The sequence below is a fragment of the Humulus lupulus genome, chromosome 7, assembly GCF_963169125.1.
Source record: "Humulus lupulus chromosome 7, drHumLupu1.1, whole genome shotgun sequence".
In the NCBI taxonomy this organism is placed as follows: Eukaryota; Viridiplantae; Streptophyta; class Magnoliopsida; order Rosales; family Cannabaceae; genus Humulus; species Humulus lupulus.
This window is the reverse complement of record NC_084799.1, coordinates 203885619-203898517: the sequence shown is the minus strand read 5'-3', so window position 1 is coordinate 203898517 and position 12899 is coordinate 203885619. Positions and strand designations below refer to the sequence as shown.

The 12899-nt window shown below is 33.8% G+C and overlaps 1 protein-coding gene across 1 annotated transcript; it reads right to left on the bottom strand.

Moving 5' to 3' along the window:
• Window positions 1-6741: 6741 nt before the first annotated feature.
• LOC133792618 (DNA glycosylase/AP lyase ROS1-like) lies at window positions 6742-11575 on the bottom strand. The gene is made up of 17 exons (XM_062230525.1): window positions 11236-11575; window positions 11048-11138; window positions 10501-10963; window positions 10322-10401; window positions 10154-10238; window positions 9949-10040; window positions 9800-9868; window positions 9673-9709; window positions 9495-9577; window positions 8895-9341; window positions 8772-8808; window positions 8619-8676; window positions 8257-8339; window positions 8099-8164; window positions 7866-7980; window positions 7121-7159; window positions 6742-6943 (listed from the first exon to the last, which is right to left on the bottom strand). Exons 1-17 carry the CDS (start codon window positions 11573-11575, stop codon window positions 6801-6803), a joined length of 2328 nt encoding a protein of 775 aa, XP_062086509.1. The 3' UTR covers window positions 6742-6800.
• Between the last annotated feature and the right edge of the window lie 1324 nt (window positions 11576-12899).

Sequence of the window (12899 nt, the reverse complement as noted above, 5' to 3'; positions counted from 1 at the left end):
GTCACAACGGGGCATTATGATTGACTTTGGACAAGTCAGGGGTATTTTTGGTATCGGGTAGTGATTTAGACTATTGGGTTATGAAAATAAATAATTGGAGATATATTTGAGGTTAGAATGTTTAAGCGGGAATACTGGGGAATTTTACTATTTTTCCCTCGGGGATGTTTCCGGTACCCCTAGCTTTGGGATTAGTCTGATAACTTAAGGATAGACTTAAGGAATATGTTAGAAAACAGTAGACACAAGTTTATACCGACCTTTCTCTCCTTCTCTCTCTTAGCAAAGGAAAAACCCTGATTTTCAAGGGGAATTAACTGAAACTTGGGAGAATTGAAGGGCTGAACCAGAGGATTAGCTCAAGGAACTAATCAAGGGTTGAATTAGAGCCAAGTTATGCATTAATTTTCATTTCTGAGGTTAGAAATTCAAGAGAAATGGCTGAGTTTGTAGTGGTTGTGATTTTGATATTCAAGGTGGAGTTGAGACTTAAAACTCTGAAGATAGGCCAGGGGGTCCTTGGAGAAATGATTCTACAACTGAGGTAAGGTTAAATTCAAAGTTTGATGGTTGAATTTTAGAGTTTCCATGGCTGGTTTTGAGTTTTGGGTTTGAAATTTCAGAAATTGGGAAAGGGATTTTGGTGAGTGTTAGGCTGGATTCTTAGTTGAATTATGTTGTTTAAATCATTCTAAAGATGTTGATATTAATTGGTTTTGAGTTGGGAGCTTTGGGATGGCCTAAAGTGAGGTTAGAGGTTGAAAATGGTGGGTTTTTCTGGGTTCAAAGGGGTCGGGCAGCGGCATAGTTCTTGGTGAGCCGCGACCCTTGGAAGCTGAGATGTGCTGTGGAAAGGGGGCGGGTGCGGCATGGTCCATGTAGGGCCGCAACCCTTACCTGTTTTTGTGCCTTAGGAGGGCTCTGTTTGGGGCCATGCCGCGGCATGGATGGCCTATGTCGGGGCCCTTAAGGGATTTTGAGATTTTAGGCTTGGGAATTTAACCTAGGGTGCTCGGGATTGAATCTTTTACCATATTTGGTGAAGTTCAATGTTCCGGGGACTAGAACTTTGTCTAGAAGCTCATTTAAGATTGTTAATGGTACCATTTATCTTGGTTGTGACTAGGTGCTAAGCTAGGGCTCAGGGATCGGATCGCACTCAAGGAGCATCGCTTGTAACTAGTTTATTTGAAAGCCAAAGGTAAGAAAACTATACCCGGTTGAATAATTGAACAAACTAAGGGCTCCCTGATATATATGATTGAGAGAATGGTATTATGCCATGTAAATTGTAAACCAACGGCCTAAGCGTGCCACAGTTAACTTGCGCAAATGGCGCGACTCGGACACTGGTATCCGAGGACAGCTTATTATGCACTGAGCTCGGTAAGCGGGCCGGAGTCAGTGGGTTAAACAGAGGGTGCGGCCTAAGGTGTCAGCCCTAGTTATTGTGTAAATTGAATATTGTATTGGCTATAATTGTGAATTAGTGAGATTGTTGAATAATCTAAGTATAGATGAGGTTTGTTTGCACCTTGAAGGATGCTTACATGCTATGGATTGAATGATTGAACATGCTCATTAAAGCATTTAATTGTCACTATTGTATATGTTGTGTATGTTGTTTTCTTGCTGGGCCTCGGCTCACGGGTGCTGCGTGGTGCAAGTAAGGGCAAGGGCAAAGGCAAGATTGATCAACCCTGATTGGAGAGCTCTGCGGGGTGAATGTACATGTCAGGCCGCTCAGCCGCCATGGTTGAGGAGATTACAGGGACGAGAGGACCAGAGCCTTGTATTTTGCCTTAGTATGGCTTATGTTTACTCTTAACTGTTGAATTTTGTAAACTAGCTTTTAAACATTGTACTTTTGGGGATCCCTTCTGTAAATTGTTTATAATTTATAAGATGTATCTTTTGAGGCCAAAATGTCTTTTAGCCCTAGACCACTTTAACTAATGACCCGTTTTGATTAAATGACTTGATTAGCAAGTCTCACACCTTTATAACACACAGTGTAGCGGTCTTGGCTATCTAGGGCGTTACACTTTCTATGTGCTTTCTTCTGCTGTAAGTCAAAGGAAAATGATAAATTTGTGGTGCAACAGGTGTTGGCAATTGAGAACTTTCCTGATCAGAATTTCGAGATTCATGGGCAGGGGAAGAAACTAGTTCAACTCCCTGATTCGGCCAAACTTGCTGAATTTGTGGAATATTTGGATTCAAATAAGAAAAATCAAAGATATTTTGTGGAATTTGTGGGATATTATTTGAAATATTTGGATTAATTTGATTTGAATTCAAATTAGAAACATTTTCTGGAATATTATGATTATCTTGATTTTGTTCCTGATTTTGGGGCAATAAAGTCTCCCTCTGAGCCAAATTAGGAGGTGGATTTGAATTCCAAAAATATTCCCAATCATGTGGAGGTGAACTAGAGAGGATAAAAAATTCAGGAGATGTTTTCTGAATAGAAGAATTTGAATAAACAAACTGATGTTAAAAAAAGGTTACATCTCTTGAAATAAAATATTTTCTTTTTGAAGGAGAATAGCACCGGTAACCCTTTTGTGTAGAGGAATAACCAACAAAAACACATTTTTGACTTCTAGGATCTAATTTAGACCTAAGATGAGAATGAAGATAAACAAAGACACTGCAGCCAAAAATACGTAAAGGAAGATCAGAAAAATATGACTTTATGGAAAGCATTCATGTAGGGCAGAAATTGGAGTTTTAAATTTTAAAACCCTAGATATCAATCGATTTATTAAATATCATGCAGTTAAAATTGCATCCCCCAATAGTGTTTAGGCAAATTACTAGTAAAAAGTAATGCACGAGCAACTTCTAGTAGAAGCCGATTTTTCCTCTCAGAGACACCATTTTGTTGTGGTGTATCAACACAAGAACTTTGGTGAATGATACCTTTATTTGAACAAAAAAAAAATTTAGAGTGGAACTAAAATATTAAGTTCCATTATCAATTCGAAGAATTTGAATACGGGTGTCAAATTGAGTGAAAATCATGTTATAAAATTGCTCAAATATATGCACAACTTCAGATTTTTCACGTAAAAGAAATATCCAACAAACACGAGTATGATCATCAATAAATGTAATAAACCACCTTTTATTTGAAATGGAAGAAATTTTTGAAGGACCCCATAGGTCACTATGAACAAGAGAAAAATGTTTCGATGCATGATACAAATGAATTGAAAAAGGAAGTCTAGTGTGTTTAGCTAATTGACAGACTTCACACACAAAATTATCCGAGGAAAGAAATAATGAAGGAAACAAACGACGCATATAGGAGAAACTAGGATGGCCAAGGCGATGATGAAGCAATTTTATTTGGTGGTGACGCTGGGAAGATGCAAATTCATGGACAACATGATAACAGCGAACTATAGAAGGAGCACGTAGAAAGTAGTACAATCCAGCCACTTCAACAACACGCACAATCATTTTCCCCGAGTCTTGATCCTGGAAAACACATAATTTTTTTTGAGAAATTAGCCACACAATTAGAGTCTTGAGTGAATTTGCTAATGGAGAGAAAATTATATGACAACTTAGGAATGAATAGAACATTGTGTAATACGAAATGGGAATTAAAAATGATAGATCTGATTCCTATTATGGGAGATATAGATCCATTTGCCAAAGTAACTGTACGAGTACCAAGATATTGTTTATATGAAGAGAAAATATTACGATAACTCGACATATGCTTAGAAGCTTCTGAATCAATAATCCAAAACTCACCCAATGTATCGAACTCAGTCATAGTGGAAGAGGTAATACCATGAGCCATCAATGATTTAGAAGAGGAGAACAATTGGCTAATCTGGTCAAGTTGGGCTTGAGTGAAGGTCATGGAGGAGGAAGCAACTGCGTCAGATTTGTGGGACGCGACATTAGATCCATCTTTCCCGCTCATTCCAAAATAATTCAAATTTTCTCAACCAAAAAATTGCTTTAAATCTGATACCATATAAGCAATTAATTAGGAGAAAACTCTTATATATTCAACCTTAAATGAATGAATAATTTACAACACTATATATACAGAATTTACAATAGATAAAATAGGAACTAACTAACTAATATCCTAACAAATAGGACCTGACTAAACAACCTATGAATCAACCTTTATACGACTAATTCTACAGAAACACATATTGAAGAAAACTAAGTAACCTTCATTAACTATACACAACCAATATAAAATACTCATATAATGAACACATCACCAATAATTCTTTTCAATTAATTTCACAAAAAATTCACAAAAGCTTCAGCAACAATGTATAGTATATTAGTTTTAAAAATGCATTGCAAATCCAATGTAAACTTATGCAAAAATTTATAAAAGTAGGTTAAATTATAAAATCCACAAATTATATGTTAACCCAAATCATTACACTTAATTTTTTGTGCTTCCTAATTACTTCAACTAATCCCTATAATTTGAGTGATTTTCTGACTATCTCAATTGTGGCTTTGAAATACCAATTGTGGCTTAGAAATACATCACAAAATCTCACCAGATGGTGTAGTAGATTCATTGCATCAACATTTACACAACAATATCAAACGATCCATTTACGACATCAACTCCAACATCAGCCACCAAAAAAAAAAATCAGAACATACCACTATGCAATGAAGTCCAGACGCGCTTAAATCCACCCACTCGACAAACGACTACCAAATTTGCCCAAAACCAAAGCTCTTGAACGAAACCCACGACAGTCGAACAAGAACAAGAGTGTGCCCAAACTCCACAAACAATCAACCCCACCGACGAACAAGTTGTGACCTCGAAACCAAGCCGACGAATCACCACGTCCAAAGAAAGAAAATGGGGAAGGGGAGAGAGAGGGAGGGACAAGCATTCAACCAATGTGCACCCGAGATCCACCACAAACCTTTGAACCCAATCCTCAGATTTTACAAGAAAAATTTCCACTCCTTTCTTCCAATAAAATCAATTTACAGTCGGACTCCGACAGAAGGCATGTTATTTGGTTTAGGTGTTTTGAATTAAAAAAATAATGTAAACAAATTATAAGAGCTTTTCGACAGTCACTTAGTAAGGGTTATCAAGGGGTAATTGTGTATTTTAACACTTTCTAAAACAAGCACCTCAATCCCACCGTCCACTATATATCCAACGATTGACATTAGATGAAGAACTAAGTTCTTCAAATCCAACTCAGAGAATAAAGAATTCAACAAATAATAAATTCTAGCTAAAATAAGAGTATAGCCTTTTTTTTCACTAATTGAGCAGAAAGAGAAAGACAAATTAAAGCGAATAACTGAACACTTTATTTACTCACTAAGGGCTCCCTAAATTTTAGCTATTTTAGGAAGAAAAAAAAAGCTATTTAGGGAGAATAGTTTATTTTAGCTAGATGAGATGAGATAATATAATATGAATTCTATTTTTTTTTTGTGTATTGAAATTCCTTTCTTTACTATATTAAAAAATAAAATAAAATATTATATTTCTTTAATTATGTTAGGCGTAAATTTTGTTTTATTTTCTTTTTAAAAACAATAAGTATATCTAATGCAATACTATTTTATAGTATACTAGATAAAAGTAACGTGAAATATGCACGTTTGTTTAGTTTTATTTATAGAATTTATTAATTATTTTTATTAAATTTATATTAATATCATATAAATTTTAAATAAATATCCTATTTTAATTAAATAATTTATTTATTTTTGTTTAAGTTTATATTTGTTATAGTTTTTGAATTTGGGAGTGACAACAAGAGATTATATATTATATGTTTAATGTAATATTAAATATTATACGTGGATTTTAAATTTAAGTTTCTTGCTAATTTAAAAAAAAAAATTTGTTGCTAATTCATAGTAGATTATATTATATGTTTAATATGATATTATTCTAATAAGCGAGTTTAAGTTTAATTAAATTTTATTTAAGTTATAAAACATATAATTTTATTATTTTTAAATAATTATCATTGTAAAATATCTCAAAAATATCATATTTTAATTTGTTTAATTATTTATTATTTTTAAATAATTATCATTGTAAAATATCTAAAAAATATTCAATTTTAATTTGTTTAATTATTTATTATTTTTAAATAATTATCATTGTAAAATATCTCTAAAATATCATATTTTAATTTTTTATTTTATTTAAATTTAAGTATTTACAAACTACCGTTAAATATAAGAATATTCCGTTAAAATTAATATTAAAAAAATAAAAAAAACCGTTAAAACCAATAATTTTTGTTATCTACACACTTATTATACAGAAGAGATATAAAAGTTAGACGTGACCCTCTCAAATTTCTCAGTCACTCTATCTATTTTTTCATTTTTTTTCTATTTTTTTTATGCTTATTCTTTTTCTAATATCTATAATAATCCTTTCAAATAAAACCCAAATAGCATTGACAACTCTGTATACAAATAATAACAATAATAAAGAAAAACCACCAGCGAAAGTGTTGCCTGAGACTCACCAACGCTCACATAGGCAACTCCCACAGATCTCTACGCCGAAGCACTAGCCTAGCCACCGCAACCATTAAATCCGGGGAGACCAAAAAAAACTTTTTTACTCAAAAAAATAATTACAGATATAAACATGTCAAAATATTAATAATTAATACATGTATCAAAATGGCACCTGAAAATAGTAATTTTCAAGTAAAAAAAAAAAAAAGCTAAAGGCCAAAATTATGATATCAGATTAATAGGTGTGAGTAAGCCAAGTTTATGCTTTTTATTTACAAACACTACTCATCATCCATTGTTTTTGTTTTTGCCTCTTTGGCTTTGGTTTTGTCTTTCACAACATGGGCTGTTGACATGTGGAATCTTGGGGCAAGAGGTCTAGGACAGCCCGTTTTTCTATCATATGCTCTCACACAAAGTGACCCTACAAACACATGAACAATTATTTCAGAAAAAAAAAAGAAGAAGAAGAAGAAGAAAATTTGAAAAGAGGAAAAAAAAACTCACTTTAATGTATAATGTATCAAATGATACATGAAAATTTTAGGTTTTAATCAATGCAAATTCAGTAATTTAGAGTTAGGAACATGAAATTACATACCTCGCCAGAAACAGTGCTGAATTTCTTCTGTTGACAAGCCTATATTCACAAAGATTTTGTTAATAAAAAACTTTTCAAACTCATGCTTATGCATCCACTAATTATAGGTCAAATTAGACCTACATATCCATGGCCAACCCAGAAGAGAAAGAATTAACTTTTTATATATTTTTTTACATAAAAATTTAGCATGAGCCAAGTCTTGGTCCAGCCTATGATTTTATTATTATTACTTGTTTATTGACCAGCTCAGATAAGCTCCCCAAATTGCAACTCAATCACCTAATTCAAGATTATACATAATGAGGAGAGAAAAAAGAATCATAGTATGTAAATCTATTGAATAGGAATATAATCTTCTACAAGGTTGGTTTATCTATCCTAAGAAGCCAACTAAGGTAGCCTCAATTGATTAGGTGTCAAGGTGAGTGTGCATACCTTCCCATTGCACTTGGTTCTCTATAACAATCCTATTGGGTCCTACATGGATATAGTTTATGACTTCTCATGCAAATTTATAACTAATTGGTTTTTCGTGATAAGTTCTACAAGAGATTGGTACCTAATAAAGGACCTGTAATCCAGAGCAGGTTGCTTGCTCATAATTTTTTTTTCGGAAGGTTTGAAAATGGGCTGGCGTGTAGATCAAGTATGAAAGAGGTGAATTGTAACAATCTTATTGAGTCCCATGCACATAGACAATGAGACATGTTTTAAATTTTTTTAGCAAAAATCTAAAACTTACCTCTAAAAATTGCACTAGTTGAGGTACCAAAGTAAACCAATCGCCTACTTAAGTTCCATAACCATGACCTAGGAACATCAATTGGATGGTGACTAGATTCATGATCAGCAAATACCTACAAGAATAACAAAACAAAACATGTATTAAATACAGTAATAATTAATAATTTTTTACTAAAATATGTTCCACTCAAGAATGTTCGAAACTGAAGTAATGGTTGATAATGGTTTTACCTCATTTGTTTGAAAATATGTACCATTCAGCGGAAAGCTTCCTTTATTTGCCGTTCGACAAGGTATCTATTTTAATCATTGTTTCAAATGTTAATCCATGTACATTATATATGAAAAATTACACCAATAGTTAGGTGAGATTGTAGAGATTTACTCACCAAAATTGTTCCAGGAATCGTCTCCACATTTTCTTGCTGAGAATTAGTGCTTACAGATGGCTGAGACGAGTTTACAATTTCATCTAAAAAAGATTATAAACATTCACTCAATCATAACATCTTATTTCATTAATGTTTTCATGCCTTTCAATGGATCAAGATATCTGGATATATATAGGGGTCATGCATGGAGCTAGCATGTAATGATGGGAGCTTAAGCCCCCCTCAATTTTTAATTTTTTAAAAAATTTCTTTTCATTATATATATTTTTTTCATAAATTTAATAAAAATAACGTTAAATATTCCTAAAATATTAAAATTTTAGGAGTTAACATATTCATTAATTTTAGTATTGTTGTACCTGGTGTCCATATGGCAAGAAGGTATGGACTAGGATCATTGTAATCTCGCTTGTCTAGCTGCAAACTCGACAAAAAAGGTAGAAAGTGCAAGTTAAAAGACAGTAATACCAGAAGATTCCTTTCATGGAAGAAGAATGAATAATATACTTTACCCCTATTAAAAGAGGATGTGGATCTGGAAGTTCATAGCTACATTAAAAAAACAATGCAATAATTAGAATTTTAAACACTAGATTATACTAAGTATAGCACATATTTGCAATGTGGTTACTTACACTAGGTGCTTTGTTCTTAAACGGCTGATAGATTTCAATTTCGGAACAGGGTAGGTAGTAACTTCAGGTGGCAAAACAACTATAGCTCTTGATTCTTCATTGTCTTGACATATTATCTTCTTCATATCCATACAAAGTTCATCTTGGCTGATTCTGCTCATTCCATTACTGAGATTGAGTGTAGGAATATCATTGTCGTCTTCTTCGGTCTCACGAAAATAATCTTCAATATCAATTTCTTCTAATTGTGGACGCTCAGGCTCCGGTGATGAAGGCTCTTCAATGATAGGTTCACAAATTTGATCTGGTTTTGAATATTGCTTGTTTTCAAGAAGTAACGGTGGTGGTACTGAGTTTGTTGAGAGGCCGAGGCCATTGGCAGCCACTGTTGGAGATGCTGAGCTTTCTTTTTCTTTCTTTTCCGGCCTTGGCAGGGCATGCCTTGCACTGCAATCAAAGTAAGATTTTCATAAGTGTTTTTGTGTTTGTCAAAGTAAGATTTTCATAAGTGTTTTTGTGTTTGTCAAAGTAAGATTTTCATAAGTGTTTTTGTGTTTGTCAAAGTAAGATTTACACACACAAAAAAAAAGTGATACATACCTTGCATATGCACTAGCGAAGTGCCTACACTCCCCTCTCATTGGACAAGCATTGCAGTTTGGATTTCTCTTTGTGCAATAAACCTGCAAAAGATTACATGAATTAGTCATTTTCTTCTAAAATTTTTGGAGTCATTTTGATATTCAAACACACATTTAAACAAGAGTTTGATTTTCACCTTTCCAAAGGTTATCAGATGATAATGTAGTTGATATCTGTGTAAGAAAATTAATAATATCAAAATAAAAAAAATAGTAAAGGTTAAATAGAAAGCATCAATGTAAGGAAAATTTGATGGAAATTACAGTGTTTGTTGGTCCATGGTCTGTAGTCTTGGCCAGAGATACTTCTGAATCGAATCCATTATCGGAAACCTACATGAAAATAACCATAGATAATTCATTCTCTATGGAGATAAAGTTGTCTCTCTGCTCTAGTTTTATGCTATACTTACTGCTGCAAGAGATGTATCTGAAGCTCCTCAGGTAATGGCTCAAGAGGAACCCACCCTAGACGAACGGCTATTCGACCAACATTTGTATCCACCTTGTCAAAAGAAATAAATCACCAATTTCATGGATTTCTGTATTACTTATATATTAGTTCTTAGAAGACTATTTCTAGCGAAAAATGAGGCAATATACTCAGCTAGTCCTTACCGGGAAGGCTACATGCTGAAGTGCAAGAAGTCGTATGCACTCCACACTTTTTAAACCAAGTCCATGGAATTCTAAGAGGTATTGCCTGCAAGCATGAATGACTAAACTCAGAAAGTAGAATCACTGTTATGATTAACTGTACATTTTTAAGAACAATTTCATGCTTACTTTACTTTCTCAGGAGGAGCATGTCTTAGCCATTCTAAGTCAAGGCTCCCATGTAGTTTAAGAACTCGATTAAGAAGTTGCTGCAAAATATTACCACATAACAACTATGAAAAAACAATCACTCCACACAAAATGATATCTTATAGTTCTCACCAGAGTTTAGTATCAATATTCTGTACCTGAATTCGTAATGCGATGATATTATGCTGGCCGCGCTCTTTGATTGCGTCTGCAACCTCACTAGGATGCGCCAGCCTTACAGCATTCCAATCCACAGAATCCTTGTGATGACTATTTCTTGGTCCATCAACATGGTATTGTCTCTTCATTTGGTCCCAATTAGTTTCATTATGATCACCTTCCTTCTTTTCTCCCTCTATATTCTTACAATATCTTTTCGCCATTGCATCCCAATCAATGCCGTTTACTTTCTTCTTTTTCTTCTCTATGTTTTTCTCATCTGTAGGCAGCATGTAATCTTGTTCTTCTACTGTTTCATCAGCTAAGCTCCTAGGCTCATCGTTGGCGATATTTTTATCCGAAAGCTGCTGTGGACCTTCTAAAAATTTGACAGTTGTTGTATTCTCGCTACTACTTCCATATGAAGAGGAAAATTTTGCAACAAGTGACATGAAGGCAGAGCTGTAGAGAACAAAAGTAGATGATTATATAAAATTTTATGATATATGTGAATGTAAAAAATCTGCTCACTGTCAAAAAAATTACCTTGAAAGATTGTCTGAGACATTCTGAGTTAAGAAAACTCCAACCACAGAGTCCACCACTGAACCTTTCCACTCTGAGAATGTCCTATCACCTGCTCAGATTACAAATTCTGCTATAAGAGATCTTCCTTTTTTCATTTTTTTTCTAAAGAATCATCATACCATTAAGTAGGAGTAGTTGAGATATACCTAAAATTAAATGCATTCGAGAAATAAATGCACCAATCCGTTCTCGAAACACTCTTCTTTCATCCTCCCACATTTCCTCATTTTGTTCACCCATCTTACTAAAGTCTTTCAATTGCAGCTTCCAAGAATTGACTCCCTGAGAGTGTAATTCAAGCAAAAGTTGTTTTTTGCTTTTCTTGACAACAGAAAGTTCTCCCTGAAAAGGAACATGAGTTCCATTCTTAGTGTGAGGAACGAGCGCACTTTCCTTTTCGATTTTTTTCTCTGGAAGTCCTACATACGAGACTATTGCACCACTATGCTCATACTGAGGAACATTTGTACTTTGGTTTTCTGCCATAGATCCCTGATTAGAAACCACCATGCCATCCCACTTTTGAGCATAATTTTGTGCAAATTTGTATTGATTTAGGTGTGTGTTTCCCATATAGCAGCTATTTAGACTTGGCAAACTTTGGGAAATCAAGTTGCTTCTTCCTTCAAATGGACCTGTGTCTAATAATTTGAAGTAAAGTTTATAATACATTTTTTGTTTTATAGTAGAAACAAGGAATAGATTATAACAAAGATTCATACTTCTCAATTCAGTCAATTGTGTACTAATAAGAAAATCCTCAAACTCACTAATACTTCTTTCACTCATTCCATTGTCAAACTTCTCATTGAAAATGTTTGTATCTGTTGGAGTCCAACTATTGATGCCTTCCTCATTAATACCTACAAACAAGAATACCCTATTTAACTTCTTAAACTAATATGGTAAAGATTAGTAGGTTTTTGTTACCATCTAAAAACTCTAATTGCGGAAGAGGTGACATCTCAGCGATACTTTGTGTGTTAACTGCGTCATCATCTCCTGTAAATTATTGTCTTTAGCAACATAAACCAATTTTATTGAGGCAACTTCTCCTTGGAAATAGGAAAAAAAAGAACTTATGTCAAAGTAACCTCTTAAACTAGGAGTGAGTGAACTACTGCTATAATTCAGCAATGAAGTAACTTCACTTAGACTTGTCTGAAACTCTAAATCATCAAAGGAGGGAGCAATCACAGTTGGCTCTATAAACTTAAACTTCTTATATTCTGCCAAAGAAAAAGCACATGTTAAGGTTAAGATTTTTAAAAGAAAAACAAAAATCTTAATGCAAAAAACAAATCACCTCTCAACATGTTGTCTAGCTGGACTTCAACTAGATCCCCTTTACTTTCTTCTTTGTGAAAATCACAATTGACAAGTGAAGAAGGTTCCAATTCATTATTCTTAGTCTTTATCACTGTTCCTTCATGTTTAGCTTCCTGCCTCCAAAATCTCTTACTATACTGTCTTCTACGCTGCTTAGATCTCTTTCCTTTTGTAAAGAATAAAAAAAGTTCACCATTTAAAGCTTGTGTTTTTTCTAATGTGGTTGGAGGCATCCTCTTTGCCCTTGTGCCTCTTTTTCTCCTGCAAATGTTTTCCAGCCAGAATGGCTGTGTACTATTTTTGTAAACCTGTACAGCATTATAAGGAACTACTGCTAAACTCAAGCATTGATCTTCTGAGTTCTTCATTTTCTTGTCAAGGTCTAGACATTTTCTTCTTAACACACTATCATCATTTTTCTTTACTACTTCTTTTGGTGGAGTAATCGAGCTTTCGATGTTGTTCTTGCTCTTTGATTTTT